The sequence below is a fragment of the Musca autumnalis genome, unplaced genomic scaffold (genome assembly GCF_047663935.1).
Source record: "Musca autumnalis isolate F117 unplaced genomic scaffold, ASM4766393v1 scaffold_1, whole genome shotgun sequence".
Classification (NCBI taxonomy): domain Eukaryota; kingdom Metazoa; phylum Arthropoda; class Insecta; order Diptera; family Muscidae; genus Musca; species Musca autumnalis.
The window spans coordinates 109,402,731-109,420,492 of NW_027411644.1; the positions used below are offsets into that span (position 1 = coordinate 109,402,731).

The following is a 17,762-nucleotide window of genomic DNA, read 5'->3' on the forward strand; positions in this document are numbered from 1 at the left end:
TTTGTGGCATTTTCAAATGAAAATAACAAGCTGAAAGTGACATTTGAAGGATATTTCAGACTGAAATAGTTATCGGGGTTTCCAGTTACAAATGCCACAGAACCTACCCTAAGTACCCTAAGGACGGTGTTGTACAACAAACACATATCGCTGAGAAGTTTCACCACCATTGGAACAACAATCCCACGATGCACAGTGGTTCAGAATCATTTTTTCCAGCACGCAGAAAAATAGACCATCTGCATGAGGAGACAAAGATTTGTCCAGTACAGCAACACAGTTGAAGTACTTGCTTGGGTGTAAGCGTGAGAGCCATCCCAATTACCATCTGGTAAATAGGCCCGACACACACATGCACCTCGAGAAGGATCTTCACGTTCTAGAGAGGGAGGTCCAACGATACAGGAGAGAACCCCTAGATCTACAAGCATATGATGCAGGTTTAAATAGCATTCACACGGATGCAGTCGCAAATGCTATAAACAACTGTCGTGTGAATAAAGTCCTCGGAGTATATCCCTCATTTATCGCAGCAGAGGAACGTCAGCTGCCACGACAAACCAGAGTAGTTTTGGCTCAACTACGCTTGGGATCGTGCAGCCGTCTGAATTCCATGCGACACAGACCCGCACGACACCCTGCACCTTTTCAACTTGCCTGCCAAACCTATTCAATTAACTCCAGTAGCTCTGTGGTTACATCTGATCGAAGCACAACAACAACGAACATGACACAGAACTGACTCCAAGGATGCTGTTGTATAACAGACAAATATATCGCTGAGAAGTTAAACCACCGTTTGAAATATACATATGTATGTATATTAGGGTGCCACCGTGGTGCAATGGTATGCACGCCCGCCTTTCACGCAGAAGGTCGGGCGTTCGATTCCCCGGCCAGGCAACATCAATCATTTTTCAACGTTGGCAAAATACCCCTCAGTGATGTTGGCGACATTTCCTGAGTATTCCAGCCCTGAAAACTTCTCCACAAATAGTGTCTTAAGACACGCCGTTCGGCCTCGGCGATAAACAGTAGGTCCCATATCATTAAGCTAAATATGAATCGGGGTGCACTCATTGATATGAGAGAAGTCTCCCTTGTCCCGTATGGGATGTTGTGGAACAATGTTTGTGTTTTATGTATATTAGCTTGTCTGGTAACCGAACCAAGATAATCACAGTGCTATCCGCTTCACTATGAGGACACGTTAGTGGTGCGTTCTTTTTCTAAAAATTCCTAAATGCAGTTAAAAAATATTTGCCAAATTTTTTTATAATTATTCTTAACCAAACCACCCACACAAAAATTGTTACTAAAGCCGGCAAAAGCTTTAAGATTGCTACGGGATTCAAAGAAATGATTTGTATCCATAAGAATAATCTTACTTGTCCTTCCTAGAAGCAAAAGAGAAAAAAAGATACCAACAACTTTTGTATGTCAATATCATGTTTTCCGAACAGATACATACCCACAAGGAGACGAATAAGAAGAAAAAAATATATATCTATGTAAATATGGTGACTGGGCCTGCTGATGTGATATGCTTGGAGGTTTGTTTCCAAGCATATCCACCCACCATCCATTTACAGTCAACTTAAAATTGTTTTGCTTTCTTTTTGGGATTTGTTCTGCTTTATATTTTTTTCGCCACTTAACAGTGGCAAACAAGCCTCAAATCTGTCATCCTCCTCTCTTTGGCGGTGCTCGGTGTTAATGGGGTAGTGCTTGGACATGTGTTTATGTGGGGTCGTGGATTTTGTCATTGGCTACGCGTAACTTTTTGGTTGGACTTTATTTTTTTCTTGTCCATATCCGAGCTATTTGTTTCACATGACCGTTAAGAAACGATTATCATACCAAGAGATAAAAAACACCGACACACACACATCCACATCCACTTCTTTACAATTGTCATCCTTAGAGGGTATGTATTTTTTATTTAGCTGGGATTTTTCTACCACTTTTCACAGAATATAAAATTAGTTTTTCCAAGAGACTTTTAATGGCTTAACGCAAACGGAAAACCACCCACAAACTAACTGTTAAAATGGGAAATAGTGAAACTTAATCTCCCTAGGATTACATGTGTAAATTGGTAGAGAGAACTTTACAAGGGTTTTATAGTGAAAATCATTTAAAATTTGTTGAACAAATTTCCGAAAAAAAGAATATTACAAAAAAATAGAGAATATGTAATGGTAATCCACACAATTGGTGAAGATAACATTACAACGAATTAGTGCATCGGGTTCTCTCGTACCGGATTGCCGGAATGCCTGCTCCGGATTCTTTTGGTCCGTGCCGGGATGGAGGTAAACCCAGGATCAATATATTAGTGCTCGGTTTGTCACATCCACATCTGCACCCATATTCAACCTTCGGTGAGATGCTACGGATGTCAGGAGTGGGTGCATCTAAGCGGTTGCTCTGAATTGTCCACGTGAGGGACTACGACATAGACTATGTTGCTGCATGCTGCGTGAACACAGCCCCCAGTGAGTCGTCATCGTCGTCAGATTACGAAACTCAGTCCCCAACTGCAATCGCACACGCAGCATTTAACACCAACCGTTGTTGTTCTTATCCCAGAAAATGCATCCGTTTTGCAATTTAATTGCAATGGATCCGAGGTAAGAATATCATGATCGCTACGGTGTAGGCAACCAAACACAACAACCACTGCAGCTAACAGCGTTGTTATGGTTACAATGTACTCAGGAGGAAGGATCGCACCTGAAGTGGTGGTGGGGGGATTAGCTTTCCTACTGCACCAGTCTGTTCAATACAGACCTATCTCGCTTGAGCCTGACTCTATTGACCCGTACATGGAATGTATAGGGGTAGCAGTCAGGTGTGGAACTACTGAGTTAGGGTAGCTGAACGTATACATTCCGCTTATAAATAGCTAAACTACCTACTACTAAACTAGCAGTCACATTTTTAGAACTGGAGATAGACCCGGATCCAGATTAAGCAGAAAAGCGAACATACAAACACAAATCAAACAGTGAAACTGGGAGTTCACCACGGTGGGGTAAAATCTCCGGAACTGTTTAATCTCCAGACGGCATTGAGATCGTAACGTATGCGGATGATGACATCTGTGAGAGAATGAACTCATATTAAGCCGATCTTACCACCTTTTTCAACGCGAGGAATATGCAGATGTCCGCCACTAAATCTACATCCACTCTGTTTACCACATAGACGACGCAGTTTGGAAGAGAGTTGAATGTCGTTGTCGATGGTAGCAGAATCCCGAACAAAAACTGCCCCAAAATTCTAGGTGTCACATTCTAAACTACGTCCGCGCATGCCGCAGCTATCTGCGACAAATTGAAATGCAGAAACAACAAAGAAACCTTGTTGACCTTGTTGATATAACGCGATAGGTCGGTCTGTGGTAAGCTATGCGGCGCCAGTTTGGTCCCCGAATTGATACGCATTGGAAAGAGATTTAAACTTGTCAGAATACCGCGCTGAGAACAGCAACAGGGTGCTTCCTCAAGTCTTCAGTGGGCTATCTACATGAGGAGGCAAAGATTCTTCCAGTACAGCAACACAATGAGATGCTTTCGTTGCAGTACTTGCTCGGGTGTTCCCGTGAGAGCCATCCCAATCACCATCTGCTGGCTAGGCCTGACACACCCAGGCATATCAGGAAAGATATTCATGCTCTTGAGAGGGAGGTCCATCAATATAGGATAGAACCCCTAGATCAACAGGCAGGTCTGAATAGCATTCATACGGACGCAGTTGCTAAGGCCATAAGCTAATACAGTGTGAATAAAGTCCTCGGAGTATATATCGCAGCTGAGGAGCGTCAGCTGCCACGACAAACCAGAGTAGTTTTGGCTCAACTACGCTCAGCATATTGCAGTCGCTTAAATTCCTATTCCTGCCCTGCCAAACCTACTCATCTAACTCCAGTGGTTTTGTGGTTACAACCCATCGAAGCAGCCACTTTCCTTAAACTGGAGATAGATCCAGATCAAATACTCTTACAACAACAACCATCCAATCCCATAGAAGGCCTTTGAGAGGTTTTTTTAGAACAGGACCTTTAAAGTGGATTTTTCCCTAGAAGTCCTTAAAAAGTTGTTCCATCTATTAATAACTTTAAACCCCATTGAATACATTTGAGAGTATTCTTCTCAATCAATATCTACTCTTTCCATATAAAGACTGTTTTCCCATAGAAGATCTTCGAAAAGTGTACCTATTAAAGTCCTTAAAAGGTTCTTGACAACGAAAATATTTAAAAGGCACGGCTCAACATTTATTAAAATCCCAATAGATCTTGCAAGGGGTTCGTTTTGAGCCCCTATTTTTCTTGGTCCTCGAAAGAAGATTCAGAGGTCTTCTATCCATTGAAGACATCTTAGATGTCCTCTTTAAAACATATTTTCCCATATAAGATCTTTAAAAAGGTATTTTTCCATTAAAGGCTTTTCTTTCCATTGAATAAATTAGCTTTTCATCCCTTTTTTAAAAATTCTTCTCCCCATAGAACCCACTGAAAAATGTTTTGTTTTCTTAAAACATACGATTCCTTTAAAAAAAATCCAATGTCCTTCTTTTATAAAAAGTCATGATTTCATTTCTTCTGCTTAGGCAGAAAATTGTTTTGAAAATTAACGACGTCATTGCTTAGCGCGTCATTATTTTTGGCCGGTCGATATTTTTTCGCTGGAAAGGCCTTGAAAAAAGCATAAAACCTTAAACTGTGTTACAAAATACTAACTGTGTGGGGGTAATACATTTGAATTTATGTTGCAAATACTTACATAGATACATACTTAAGCAGTAACATACATATAACATTTTAATTATTTCTACGCACTCTATATAACGTTGCCATCCATATACTCGTACACACATTTCGCATTTGTAATTATGTATGGACGCATGTTTTGGTTTTTATGTTTGCTATTTTTTTTTTCTTGTTCAGTGACATTTGCGCTTTAATGTTTATTTCGTGTTGTTGTTTTCAAGTCCTTCCTCGGTTGGCCGTTGTCGATATCATCTGCCCCACTGCCCCTCCTCCAATGTGTTTTGCAAAATTTCTTGATATCGCGTTTTGGATTTTTATTGCCATCGAACCAACAACAACAACTATTTAGATCCAGACGATGCAATAAAAAACCAAGAAATATTTATTTTTGGGCATTATATGTGTTTAGGCTGTAAATAGTGCGGGTAGATAGGGGGAGAATAGTAGGGGAACATTTGAAATATTTCAACTATTTTTTCGATTAGGAAAATTTGTTTTGTTTTTTATCAACATTTAGCAATAAAAGGTTTTAGTGTTCTCTAATTGAGCTTTGGCAAATTATTAGTCTTTATGTGGCAATTTGTGATAAGAGTGTAGAGCCTACAAATTGTGAAAAAATCAACGCCACCAATTGTTGTTGTTTCAGGGCTATTGTTGTAGAAATTTGTGAATATGTGAATTCATGCTCTAATTTGAATGACAACTTCTAGGGCATAACACACTTTAACAACTATTTCCCCACATAGCCATGCTTATTTCAAAATTTATTACAAATTCTTCATCAATTGCCACTATTGCCAATAACGGAATGCAAATCACTGGTCATTAGTCAATTGATTACCACTCAATTGGGCAGGCAGGGAGATATGAATCATCATATATGAGCACGAACTAAGAAAAAAATTAAATGATGATGGGTTGTTGGTTGGCTGGCTATTGTTGATTTTTTCTTCATCATTTAGCCATTTAATACAGACGTCGAGACGTTAATAAAGCAATGAAAAAACACCATATCATCTGTCACCCCTTGATGCCGCATGATTTTATTATTATTCCACCCATGAAAGCAAAAAAGCAGCACTGAATCATAATCACATACTGATATGGTCAATATTCAAGTGAAATCTATACCCGTCGCCTTCCACCCCCCTGAATCTACCTCTTCCTTTCATATTCACATTCAATACTATGTAGTGATTATCTCTGACCATAAACCTTTTTGTTCTTGATGAGTATATCTCCAACCAGGTTTGTGGTTAAATCTTTGCAGCACAGTTGCAATGGCACACACACTTGAACACTGATGACGCGTCAAAAGTTCAATTACCACCACTTATTGCAGCAATAAAACAACTACATCTGTCATCCATATTCCCCTAGAAGTTTCTGGTTCGGATTTATAATCTTATCACTGACAATAATCGAGTGATTAGATTTGAAATGTTTTTATTAGTGATAGAGTTATAGTTTATATTTTGTAGGCGATTAAATGATTTATTATTTCGAATTTATGGGAATTATTTTCAATTTTTTTTTTTTCAAAATTAGTTGGTCGACTTGTTTAAGATTAAAGATTAAATGTTTAAATAAAACATTAGCCCACTTAGTTCAACAATAATAACCAAGTAGACCTAAGTTTGTGTAAATACAGGTTCAGTATTACTAATACAGTTACAGTATTAGTTACCGCGCTGCAATACAAACTCTTTGATATAGATTTAAGTTGTCTCTAAAATTAGAAGTTGTGTTATTACGTGTGCTTATTGACGAAGAACTTCATGTGAATATATTCTTAATTATTACGAATCCCCTGAAGATATCAACAAACATTGCGAAACGTCGGGAAGAATGGAATAAAAAAGGAATTTTTATTTACACAAACTTAGGTCTACCTAACTTAACAAACAATATAAAAAAACATATGTTGGACCGGACCAAACAAAAACAAAATTCAATAATAACCAAAACTAATAATTAACATGTAATGCAAGGTGTCAAGTAAATGTTTTCAAAATACATATAATGAAGGTTCCAAAATAACCTATGTTTTCGGTAAATACATGAAAATCATGGTACTTTTTGAATTTTATTTTTAACAAGGATTAACTGCTAACAAGTATCAACAATATTAGGCATAGAATATCACTACTAAGAGGGTTATCATATGGACCAAGGCGGTATCAGATCATATTACATATAAACAAGTAAAAAAGTATCAGTCGGCTTTGCCGACTGAGATATACCCTCAGCCTGTATATATTGAAACAATTTTTTCCCAAAAAACGTATGTATTTAGGTGTTTTTTTAAATTTTGGGAATTTGAACAGACAAAAATGTTCATTAGGATTAGAGATCAATAATTTTGCGAAGGAGATACTAAAAGGAATGGATCTACATTGACCATTATGGAAGTGGATCTCCAGCCACTACATATGGTGCCATAGGGGGTTTTTACACCCTTCGGGATGTTTTCTCAAAAAGTATGGACTTGCCCCTGAAAAAACGTTTACCATCGTAATAAAGTGAACTTATCCGAAATTTTGTGTGGGAGGTACCGGATGGAGTGGACAAATATAGTCCATATTTGAACCTGATCTATATCTAGTAGATATATTAGGATGTGTAAAGTATTGACCAATTCGGCCACTCCCTTCAAGAGTTACCGTATGAACAAATTTTCCGAACATTTTTGAACTTTTGTGGGGGAGGTACCTGAAGGAGTGGACCGATATGGCTTATCTTCAAACTTAAACAGTGATTGGACAAAATATTACTAAGGCCAAATTTTGGACCGAATCGGCAGATCCGTTCTATAGTTATCTTCCGCTCCAACCACCTCACACGGTGTCATAGGGGTTTTTTGCAACTTTCAGGCTATTTTCTCACGAAGTATGGACTTGCCCCTAATGAAACTTCTACCGTCAAGTATACAAGTTGATAAAACAAAAATCAGAGCGATTCGAGAGATGACCCTAAACTGAACTTTTCCGAAATTTTGTGTGGGAGGTACTCGAAGGAGTGGGCCGATTGAGTCTATATTGAAACATTATCTAAGTCTGGTACACATTTTACGATGGGCAAAGTATGGACCAAATCGGTTACTCCCTTCAAGAGTTATCGTGCGCACAAATTTTCCGAACATTTTCGAACTTAAACTAAGTTTGGGCAAAATATTACGAAAACCAAAATTTGAACCGAATCGGTTCATCCGCTCGAGAGTTATCGTGCGCACCAGCCAGCCAGACAGACAGACGGGCAGACAGACGGACGGACATTGCTAAATCAACTCCAAATTGTCTGAAACACATTTCGTCCAAACATAATTGGGGTCTAAAACAGTGCCGACCAAGAAGAGCGAAGACAAAAATGTGAATGTGTTAAAAATATTGGCAATTTTTGACAGTGTGGTAGTAAGTTTGTATGCACGCTAGCTACAAAACAAAAACAAATCAAAACATCTGCTCTCTCATGCACGCTCTTTCTTTGCGTTCGGGTCGCCTGGGTGTGATTTGTCGAAAAACTTCGTAACCTCAACAATACCAACGAGCGGCATTGGTCTAAAACCATTATTTCGATGAGGCACATTTTGCCCGTATGAAAGTGTATATAACCTCGTTAGCATAAATGCTGAGGGTATGAAAATGTCACGGGAAATATCTGAAAACTACGACGTTTTATGAATCTTTTAGTTCACCAGGATGGGCTGTCATCAATCACAATAAATATTACCTACAGCAGAACTCGATCAGGATGGTTGCCATATCTACTAAAAGAGTACCAGGCCATATTGACTGTAAATGAAACCACCTAGGCCAATAACAGGGGCCTAAAAGTGATTTATTTAACTGAAATTGGATTAAGGGATAAGGACATTCCCTTAAACAAACCAATATATGACCAAAAATTACAAAAATCGCTTAGAAATCCATATGTAAGATATTGCCAGTTTATACTGATACTAATTTTCTCTAATTTTAACTATTTAAAGCCAGTTCGGACTTCTCTAAGTTTTTTGGTTTCCATGGTAACACTGTAGCATTATTTCCCCATCACTTAGAAAAATATGCCACAGTTTTACATCAGAGTACTCGAAATGTCTCCAAAAGGTCGTAATAAGCACTTCTGAAAATTTTCGAAATCTGTACCCCAAGTTTTCCTAAGGAATATTAGTCTCCAAATGTGCTATTTTCTGTTTCATAAAATATTCTTATCTCTTAATTAATTTGGAGTTGTATGTGAAAGAAGTCATGATTTTTACAAGGGCATAGTGCAGCGTGGATACAGTCCATTTTGCTTCCACAGCAAACGTCTAGGATGCACTCCATTTTCGATCCACGTCACGTCATCAATCAATTATATGTGGAAGCCAATATTGCGTAGAATTCAGGAACAAGAAGTTCTACTTCTCATGTATTCCGCCTCCACCAGAAGCCATTAAGATCGTAACTGATATTAACACCTTTTCCACGCGAGGAATATGCGAATATCCGCTACTAAAACTACGTCAGCTCGGCTCACTACATGGACGACAGAACAGAATTTAATGTCATGGTCAATGGTAGCAGAAGTCCAACCACAAACAACTCCAAAATTCTGGAGGTCACATTCGACAGTATGTTCAAGCGTCAGTGCATGCCACAGCTATCTGCGACAAGTTGAGACGTAGGAACAACGTTCTCAAATGCCTATCCGGCAGCACTTGGGGTACAGGTAAAGAAACCTTGTTGATCACATATAATGAGATAGGTTTGTTCATGGTGAGCTATGAGGCGGCAATTTGGTTCGCGAATATAAATGCAACGCGATGAAAAAATATTCAAACCTGTCAGAATGCCGACCTGAGAATTGCATGTTTTTAGTGGACTATCTACAAGAGGAGGCAAAGATTCTTGCAGTACAGCAACACAATAGCATGCTTTCGTTGCAGTACTTACTCGGTTGTTACCGTGAGGCCATCCTAATCACCATATGGTGGATAGGACCCAGGCATGTCAGGAGGGATCTTCATGATCATGATCTTCTAGAGAAGTCCAGCGTTAAAAGAGAGAACCCCAAGATCTAAAAGCCTATCAAGCAGGTTTAAATAGCATTCACACGGATGCACTCGCAGATGACGCCACGATTAGTTTTAGCTCAACTACGTTCAGGATGGTGCAACCGTCCAATAGGCGGCACAAGCCCGCACTGTGGTTTTTATGTGTTCGGGGATATGAGAACAATGTCTTCCTCTCATATTGACGGGAAAATATCACCAAAAACCTCGTTGGTTTAATGTTTGCAGGATCCAATATGTTGAAAATATACCTTTATTTTGTAAAAGAAATACAGTTGAACCTCGATTAACCGGGAACCTCCATTATCCGGGATAGAAAAGATAGAAAAGGAAGTCAATTCCGATGAATCTGATAATGATTATGATGTATCCTTCTAAAATTTGGTGGATTATTTGTTAAATATAATGAAAATTCCATAGTTTATTATTATTGCTCAATACTATGCAATTTTTACTCAAAAATATGTTCGTTCAAAAGCTGCATAAAAACATTGCCTCCATTATCCGGGAAAATCGATTATCCGTAATGCCTCCGGTCCCGACCATCACGGATAATCGAGGTCCGACTGTAACAAATTTCTTACGTTTGGTAAAAGTGTAAACTTTATTTTGACGCGTCAAATTTTGGATTATTTTGGTAATATTCATTTATTCTCTAATGAAACCTTGGGAAGGGACTAATATTTTCTGGATTTTAATTCACCACTAAACACTTAAAAAGTTACATTTATATATTTTATCTATAATATGCATATGTCGGTGTAATAATGCAATTAAAAGATTGTTGGGAGGTGTAAAGTTTATTTTGACGCTCACTGTATGTCTATGAACTTTTCGACATTCCTCCAAGACCTAAAAATATTTATTGGTAATATTTAAAACCAATCGTTTGACCTTTAAAAACCACCGAATGGTGGGTAGGGTATGCCTACCCGATTAGTAAATACAAACATTACGTCACATCATGTCTGTATGTCTGGGCAATTAGTTGGACACGTGTTGGTAATGAAATCGAGATTGTCTCAATACGAAATGGTTGAAATGCGAAAACTGTTGTGTAGGTATTTACATTTACATATCTCATCCTTAGATAGAGATAAGAAATTCGCTCCATAATTGTGGCATTAATCGTTTTTAAATATTTTTTATTGTTAACCTGAGCAGGCTATAGTTGTTATCTATTGACGGAAATAAGCAAATAATTCAGAAATAGTATTGAGTAAATATTGATATAAGATATCTTTTTTTTTTTTTGCTTCGAAGAAATCTGTTAAAATAATCCGATTCTTAGTACCGCTTTTAATCACAAAAAAAACGCATAATCCAATTGTAAACCTGGTTTTGAACCAGTCTCGAAGGACCAAAAGCTAGATAAACTCTTTATGAATGAGGTGGAGGGAGTTGTTGGTGGTTATTCAGAACGAAAATTCCCCGTAAGTTTTTGTATTTCCGTCTTTTTAACTTAAAGGAGAAAGTGAGAAAACTTACGGGGAATTTATGTTCAGAATAACACCCATTATGGACTGACTGAAGGTTATCTTCATAGACGAGCTAAAGGGAGTCTTTGTAGACGAGTTGAAGGGAGGTTTTTACACCTTTAGGCACATTTTTGATCGCATCGAAATGTATACACCTGCGTTTGCTTAATGTCTGAAAGTAGGTATACAAATTACAATAGCAATTCTTAGAACTTCTGCAATTAATCAGCAGATCTATATAAACAACTTAACAGGTGATTAATAATTGTTAACTAATAACAATAAGAGATATTTATTACCTTCCCCGAAAAGCGATTAAAAATACCTATCTTAACCTTATCTAAACAATAAAAAAAAACAACAAAACAAAATGTATAGTTTATCGTTTTGCAAAAACCAATAGACATTACAAAACTTGCGACAAAAGAAAGGATAAAAAAACACAAATCACACCACCCACAATTATTATATCATACACACCACAGCCACACACCCGCGCTCTGGAAGGTCGGTCGTTGTAAAAGACAGCGAAAAATAAACAATAAAATAACGCCAATTGTTATTACTTAAAGCATAGTTGTGCAGAAAGAAATACACAAAAACTCAAATTGGCATTACTGTCAATGTCACGGAAATTTGAAGAAGGAAACACATGTTAGATGGTGGTGACCATCTCATTTCGTTCTCATCGAATGGTGTGCAGTGATTAGTGAAATTTCTCACTGTTAATGAGATATTTGCACACTGAGAGAAATAGAGTACAGTGGCCAGAGAAAGCAAATAGATTGTTTTCACTCATTCCATGCACCGGATTGACTTGGAGGAATCTCGGCCAAGGGCCACCACTTCAACAATTATGTGTTTGAGTTCTTATACTTTTTTCCCCGTGGGCGGCAATATATCCCGAAATACATGCCCGAGATCTATTGTTCCATACCGGAGAAGAACCCAGAATCGTGAATTTGTTCCAAATGTCAACATCGGTGAGATTTATGCCCGTAATTTCAATTATTTACCTTTACCTACGCGTTACGCGTGTCATTTACCGAAGCGTTTAATTTTTGAAAACATGTGGTAACATTGGTGATTTTCATTCATGATTTCGGAAAAGCATTGCCACATATAGTAACTTTTTTACAACTTTTAACACATTGACAACGATCAACCAGGCAAAATCCTTGGTGTAAGTAACACGACCGTTTTTGAGCCGCTAACGTTACCTATGAATTGAAATTATAATTTTTGCTTACACGGGAGATGTCTATGAACTCGTAGATAACTACGCTTTGAAATTACTGACATTAAGGGTGTAGTGAATTGGTGCACTACCGAGGTTGCTCTGTTCTTAGCCGATTCCAGAACAATTGCGATATGAGTTATGTTTCTGCTTGCTATGCCAGAACATCTTCTAGCATGTCTGCAGTTTCGTTATCGGATTCATGGTCGGAATACGGGACTCCGGCACAGTCTCTCCACCAACAACAAAAGAAACATCTAATAACACATGTTGTTGTTCAGCAACAAAGTCTGCAAAATTAGAGTTTTTATGAGTCTTCCGACTCATCATGGTCACCACGCTTCAGGTCTGTAGCTTGAAACGTTGTGTTGGTTACAATGTTTTGCAAAATGGTCGTACAAGAAGTACCTCCTAGAGCTTGACCTTAGTGTACAGACGATGAATTGTTGTGCCCTGCGTGATACGCCCGACAATAGTTTTTTTTTTTTTTTTTTTTTTTTTTTTTGAAGGCAATAACCGACTTGTGATAGGGAACTTCAATCATCATGACATGTGGCATTCCGCCTTAGGCCCTGTACCCCGCTTACCGAGCAAATTGATTACTCCAAGCGCTTCCTCGATAATGCTTCAGAGAGAGGTAGCTGAGAGAATTTTCCGTGACATCACCGCAGCTGCAGCCACTCGCTTAATACCTGCTTTTCAAATACCCGAAATTAGACCAAATTTCCCAGCAGAGCGACGGGACTAGAAAATGAGCGTGATGAAACTCATCGGACGAACTCTGAAGACCCAGTGTTAGGAAGCTTACTTTTGAAGTCAACAGGCTAGTAGGCGAACATAAGCGGAAAAGGTGACTAGACCAGATGACGCAATGCAACATTGGAACAGGATTACGTTAATTGTGGGCAACGGTTAAATCACACCTTAATCCGGAAAAGAAGGATGATAGTGGCAGATATGAAGAGGTGCCCGTGTTATTAAGCCGGCAATTTATAGCCGAAGAAATGTGTATACGCCATATAGAACCCTCGCAGCCGCAATTCTACTATCTCACCGTTCAATGCAATGGGGATCCCCCAAACATATAAGTCAACGGTGTCCTGATTTCGACCACTAACTACTCCAAGGTATTGCGTGTAACGTTATCCGCCACACCTATTCGCGGCAAGATCAGGAGGAAGAACAGGATGTACAGAAAAGGAAACCTTGTCGACCTCTTACAAAACAATGCATACTGGCGCATTCTGCACTACGTAGTGGAAGAATATTCAATCCTCGAGAATGTCATTCTGAATGTCTCCGTACTCGGAGACTACCCCCTATCCATCGCAGCAGAAGAACGCCAGCTGCCAAAGCAAACACTAGTGATTTTAGCACAGTTAAGATCCGGACGATGCAGCCGATGGCCAACACATGCCCTGCGCTATGCGGCGTCAGTTTTGGTCCGGGAATATAACTGCAACGCGATGTAAAAATATTCAAACCTGCACGAACCAGCGGTGCAGGTCCGCACGACACACTGCACCTTTTCAACAGCCCTGTCAAACCTCCTACTCAACTAACTCCAGTAGATCTGTGGTTACATCCCATCGAAACAGCCACATACCTAAAACAAGATAGATATAGAGCCAGATTAAGCAGAAAAGGAACTTACAAACATAAAACAAAATCACTGTTAGAACAAACAACACTCCTCATGAGCTTTAAAATGGTAACGATATTGCATAGGAGCATACCTCGGGAAGTTTGGATTTCCCCCAGGAAAGCTATTTATCGTTGTGAACGGAGTCCCAAGGACTTGGTAAAAATTTCAGCCCGATCGGAGAGCGCCACTTAACGATACTTGTTTTACTAAGCACCATTTATTCAAGTCCCTTATTTTATACATTAAGGCAAAGCGTACCTTTTCATAAAATTTCCAATCCATTTTCATTAAAAAGATTTATTAGATTAGATTTATTGCAAAAAGACCGACACTATAATTTAGCGTTAATTTTCAAAGAGAGCAATTAAAGGAACACACGAAACAACAATGAAAACCCAGAGAGGAAGTAAAAAATAAAAAATATATATACATTTCTTTTTTTACATTGTATAGCGACAGGACAATATTATGCAAGCAAAAGGACATTCCATACATAACCCAAAAACAAGAAAATCGCTAAATCTCTCTTTTCTTCTTAGACGTGTGACAACAGCCGCATAAAATTGTTATTTTCTAATATTTTATAAACTTAATTGTTGTTCATTAACAAAAATTATATACTTACAATTCTTTAATCAACATTTTGATTTAACTCTTTCTTTTTGTACTTTTTGGAGTCGTATTTGTTGTTGGTCTTGGGGATGTGCTTCTTCTTCTGCCTCCTATTTCAGTGTTGGTTGGTTGCTGCTGTTGTGGATTTTTTGTGAACACACTTTTCTCCTTTCAGAAATAAGGGGGGATTTTTATTTCTTGCTTTAAAAAATACAAAATTTCACTGTTATTTTGTTGGAATTATTAGAAATTGATTAATTTGCACTATTTAGAGTTTTTGTTGTTGGTTTTGCTACATTAATTCGACACTCGAAACAGCGGCGCAAACAGCAATCAACCATTTAGCAGCAGCATTCACTTTCTGTGTTCTTGTTGTTGGTTGTTTGATTGCGTATTCTGGTTGGTTTTTGTGTTGTTATTGGATTTATTTGGGAGAGAGCAAAAGGAAAAGGAGAACGAACTATAAGAAAAAGGGGGAAATTGTATTTATTCAAAGAGAGCAAAAGGTCGTCAAGTAACTCTGCGAATGAGCTGGCAAATGAAAGTAAATTTTTGGAGTCACACAAAAAAATGAAAAAAAAAAATTATGCAGATCCAAAAAGGAGGAGGGTCAAAGCTTAAACTTCAAATATTTTTTGTTCAATTTCTATAACAACCTCCAAGTTGGATTGAAATAATATCTAATTGGAATATTTTATATCCATGCTTTTCTTGCTGCTCCTCCAATTCAACAAAAGGATGTAATTCCCAATATATTTTTTTCTTCTTTCTCTTGAAGAGATGATGACGTATTTCGTTATTTCGTTTTTTCTTCTTTTTTCAATTGCAATTTTCTTTATTTCCACCGCACTATGTCTCCTTTTCACGAATAAATTGTTGTTTTGTGCACTTTACAAAGGTATGTAAGTAAATATTCTTTATTTTAATTCATTTAGTGCTTTTTTCTATTGATTTTATTACTTTTTTCTTATTACACCTTCTTCATCGATTTGCAAAAATATAAGACGACGTATGTATTCTAACCGCTCGACAAATCCAATGATTTTGACATCTACTGCTACAACAAAAAACATTTTACGAAAAGTATTTGGTATTTGGATACTCAAGTAATCAGTGTCATGAGTAGCAACAGTGTTGTCAATTGGTCTGTTCCTTTACGTGCAAGAATCTTAAAGTTTTACTACTTTTTACTCGAAAAGCGTTCCTTTACTTCACACACCATACAATTCATATGGGGGCTACTTTTGCCGGTTTTACCATTTTCAAAAGTAAAGGAACAGACTAAATATGAAATCACCAGTTTTTTTCGGTTGACTGCTAAACCTAAATAACGACGGGACGTACACAAATATTTCACCAACCTACCAAAACAACGCTCTCTGAGCGTCCGTATTACCCAAATACTTGTGTACGTGTGACTACGGACGTACTTTCTTACACACACACAACCGAAAATCAGCCTAATTTCTATTTATTTCAATGGATTTCAGTTTTTTATTCCGATAATATCGATAGGCAAAACTATCTATCGATATTGAATTTTTAAATAATGATCGATATTATCGATAGTACCATAGATTTTTTGCCACCTCTGATAAGAATAAATGTGTTCTACTTTTTTCACTACACACGCCCTGGGTCATGGTACAAATACACAGGTAGCCGCATCGGCAATTGTTGGTAACATAAGGTGTCAAAATTTGACATCAATTCAATGCAGTTGACACATTTGGTCTGTTCCAGTACTGCAAGAATCTACTAATTTTTACTATTTTTTCCGATAACATAAAGGAAAAATTTTTATCGTAGTAAAAAATAGTAGCTTCTTGCAGGTTCTGGAACAGAGCAATTATGTTACCATCAGCTGGCATGATAATGCTACCTGTATTATTGTACCATGTCCTGGGTATATGTCCGTATATAGGTATGGGATTGAGGAACTTCAGTTGAAATTTAACCAAACTTAATAGCTGTGTCTGGTTACCCTAAAATTTGTAACAACTTGTACCAATTGTTGCTGGAAGTCGTCTGTTAACACAAAAAACCAGCAAAAGAGAGCGATTCGAGAGAAACATTTTGATTGTTCTTTCACTGAGAGTGTGCAAATTCTTGCTGGACAAATTTCTTCTAGCAAGCACTTGCAAGCTCTTCTTCTTCCTGAAAACAATCAATCAGATGTTTTTAGTTTTTTGTTGATTTATGTTTGTGAACATTAAAAACAATTTTATTGTGGAAATAGCATAGTCTAATTGTATTGTTTTATGGAGAACAAATTTGTAAAGTGGAAAAATACTTTTTTGTTTCATTTTCTTTTTTATTTTTAATAAAATACAACGTGTTTGCTTCCTTTGTTGGCGGACAAATTGTTCTGTTTTGGCAAGTCAGCTGATTGCTTGCTGGTTTTTGCTGGGAAGGTGTCTGTTTACTTTTTACAATTTTCTAGCAAAAGAGAATAAAAATCCCTTACTCTCTGAGAAAGTTCTTGCTGGACAATTCTTGCTGGGAAAGTAACCAGACAGACTTAATATTAGCGTATGGCGTAATAGAACGTTTAGATTTATCAAATCCACTCGATTTCTATGATATACTTATGCTTTGTTTACATTTACGAAATCCACTCGATTTCAACTGTCAATTCCTTTGCGTATACGTCAAATGAAAACTCATCTGAAATCAATTGGATTTCATTTGACATTTAAGCAATGGATTTGACAGTTAAAATCGAGTGGATTTCGTAAATATAAATGTAGCATTAACCAGATTTAATAAAACAACTGGGTTTCAAATGTCAACTAAACCCAGCAAAAAATTTTGGAAGTTGTGCAATTGGAGTTATGATTTCACAACATCTTTCGATGTAGTCCAACAGAGTTATTGGGCGTTTACACCAGACAATTTGTCTTCAAATACAACTCTGATTTACTAACACATACATCCCAGCAAAGAAGTTTGGAAGTAGT

General features: G+C 37.7%; 1 protein-coding gene across 21 annotated transcripts in view; it reads right to left on the reverse strand.

Annotated features, from left to right (window-relative positions):
* vib (phosphatidylinositol transfer protein vib) overlaps positions 1–15,917 on the reverse strand; it is a 55,920-nt gene extending 40,003 nt beyond the window's left edge. For 2 of the 21 annotated variants that reach the window (XM_073987932.1, XM_073987845.1), the window contains exons 1-2: positions 15,763–15,892; positions 14,816–15,262 (exon numbers count right to left, since the gene is read on the reverse strand). In XM_073987932.1, the coding sequence (XP_073844033.1) occupies positions 14,816–14,832 (17 nt within the window). In that variant the 5' untranslated portion in view covers positions 14,833–15,262; positions 15,763–15,892. Of the gene's footprint in view, positions 1–14,815; positions 15,263–15,458 lie in introns of all 21 variants that reach the window. The other 19 variants (XM_073987976.1, XM_073987882.1, XM_073987951.1 and 16 more) reach the window with 16 other exon arrangements.
* Positions 15,918–17,762: the final 1,845 nt, after the last annotated feature.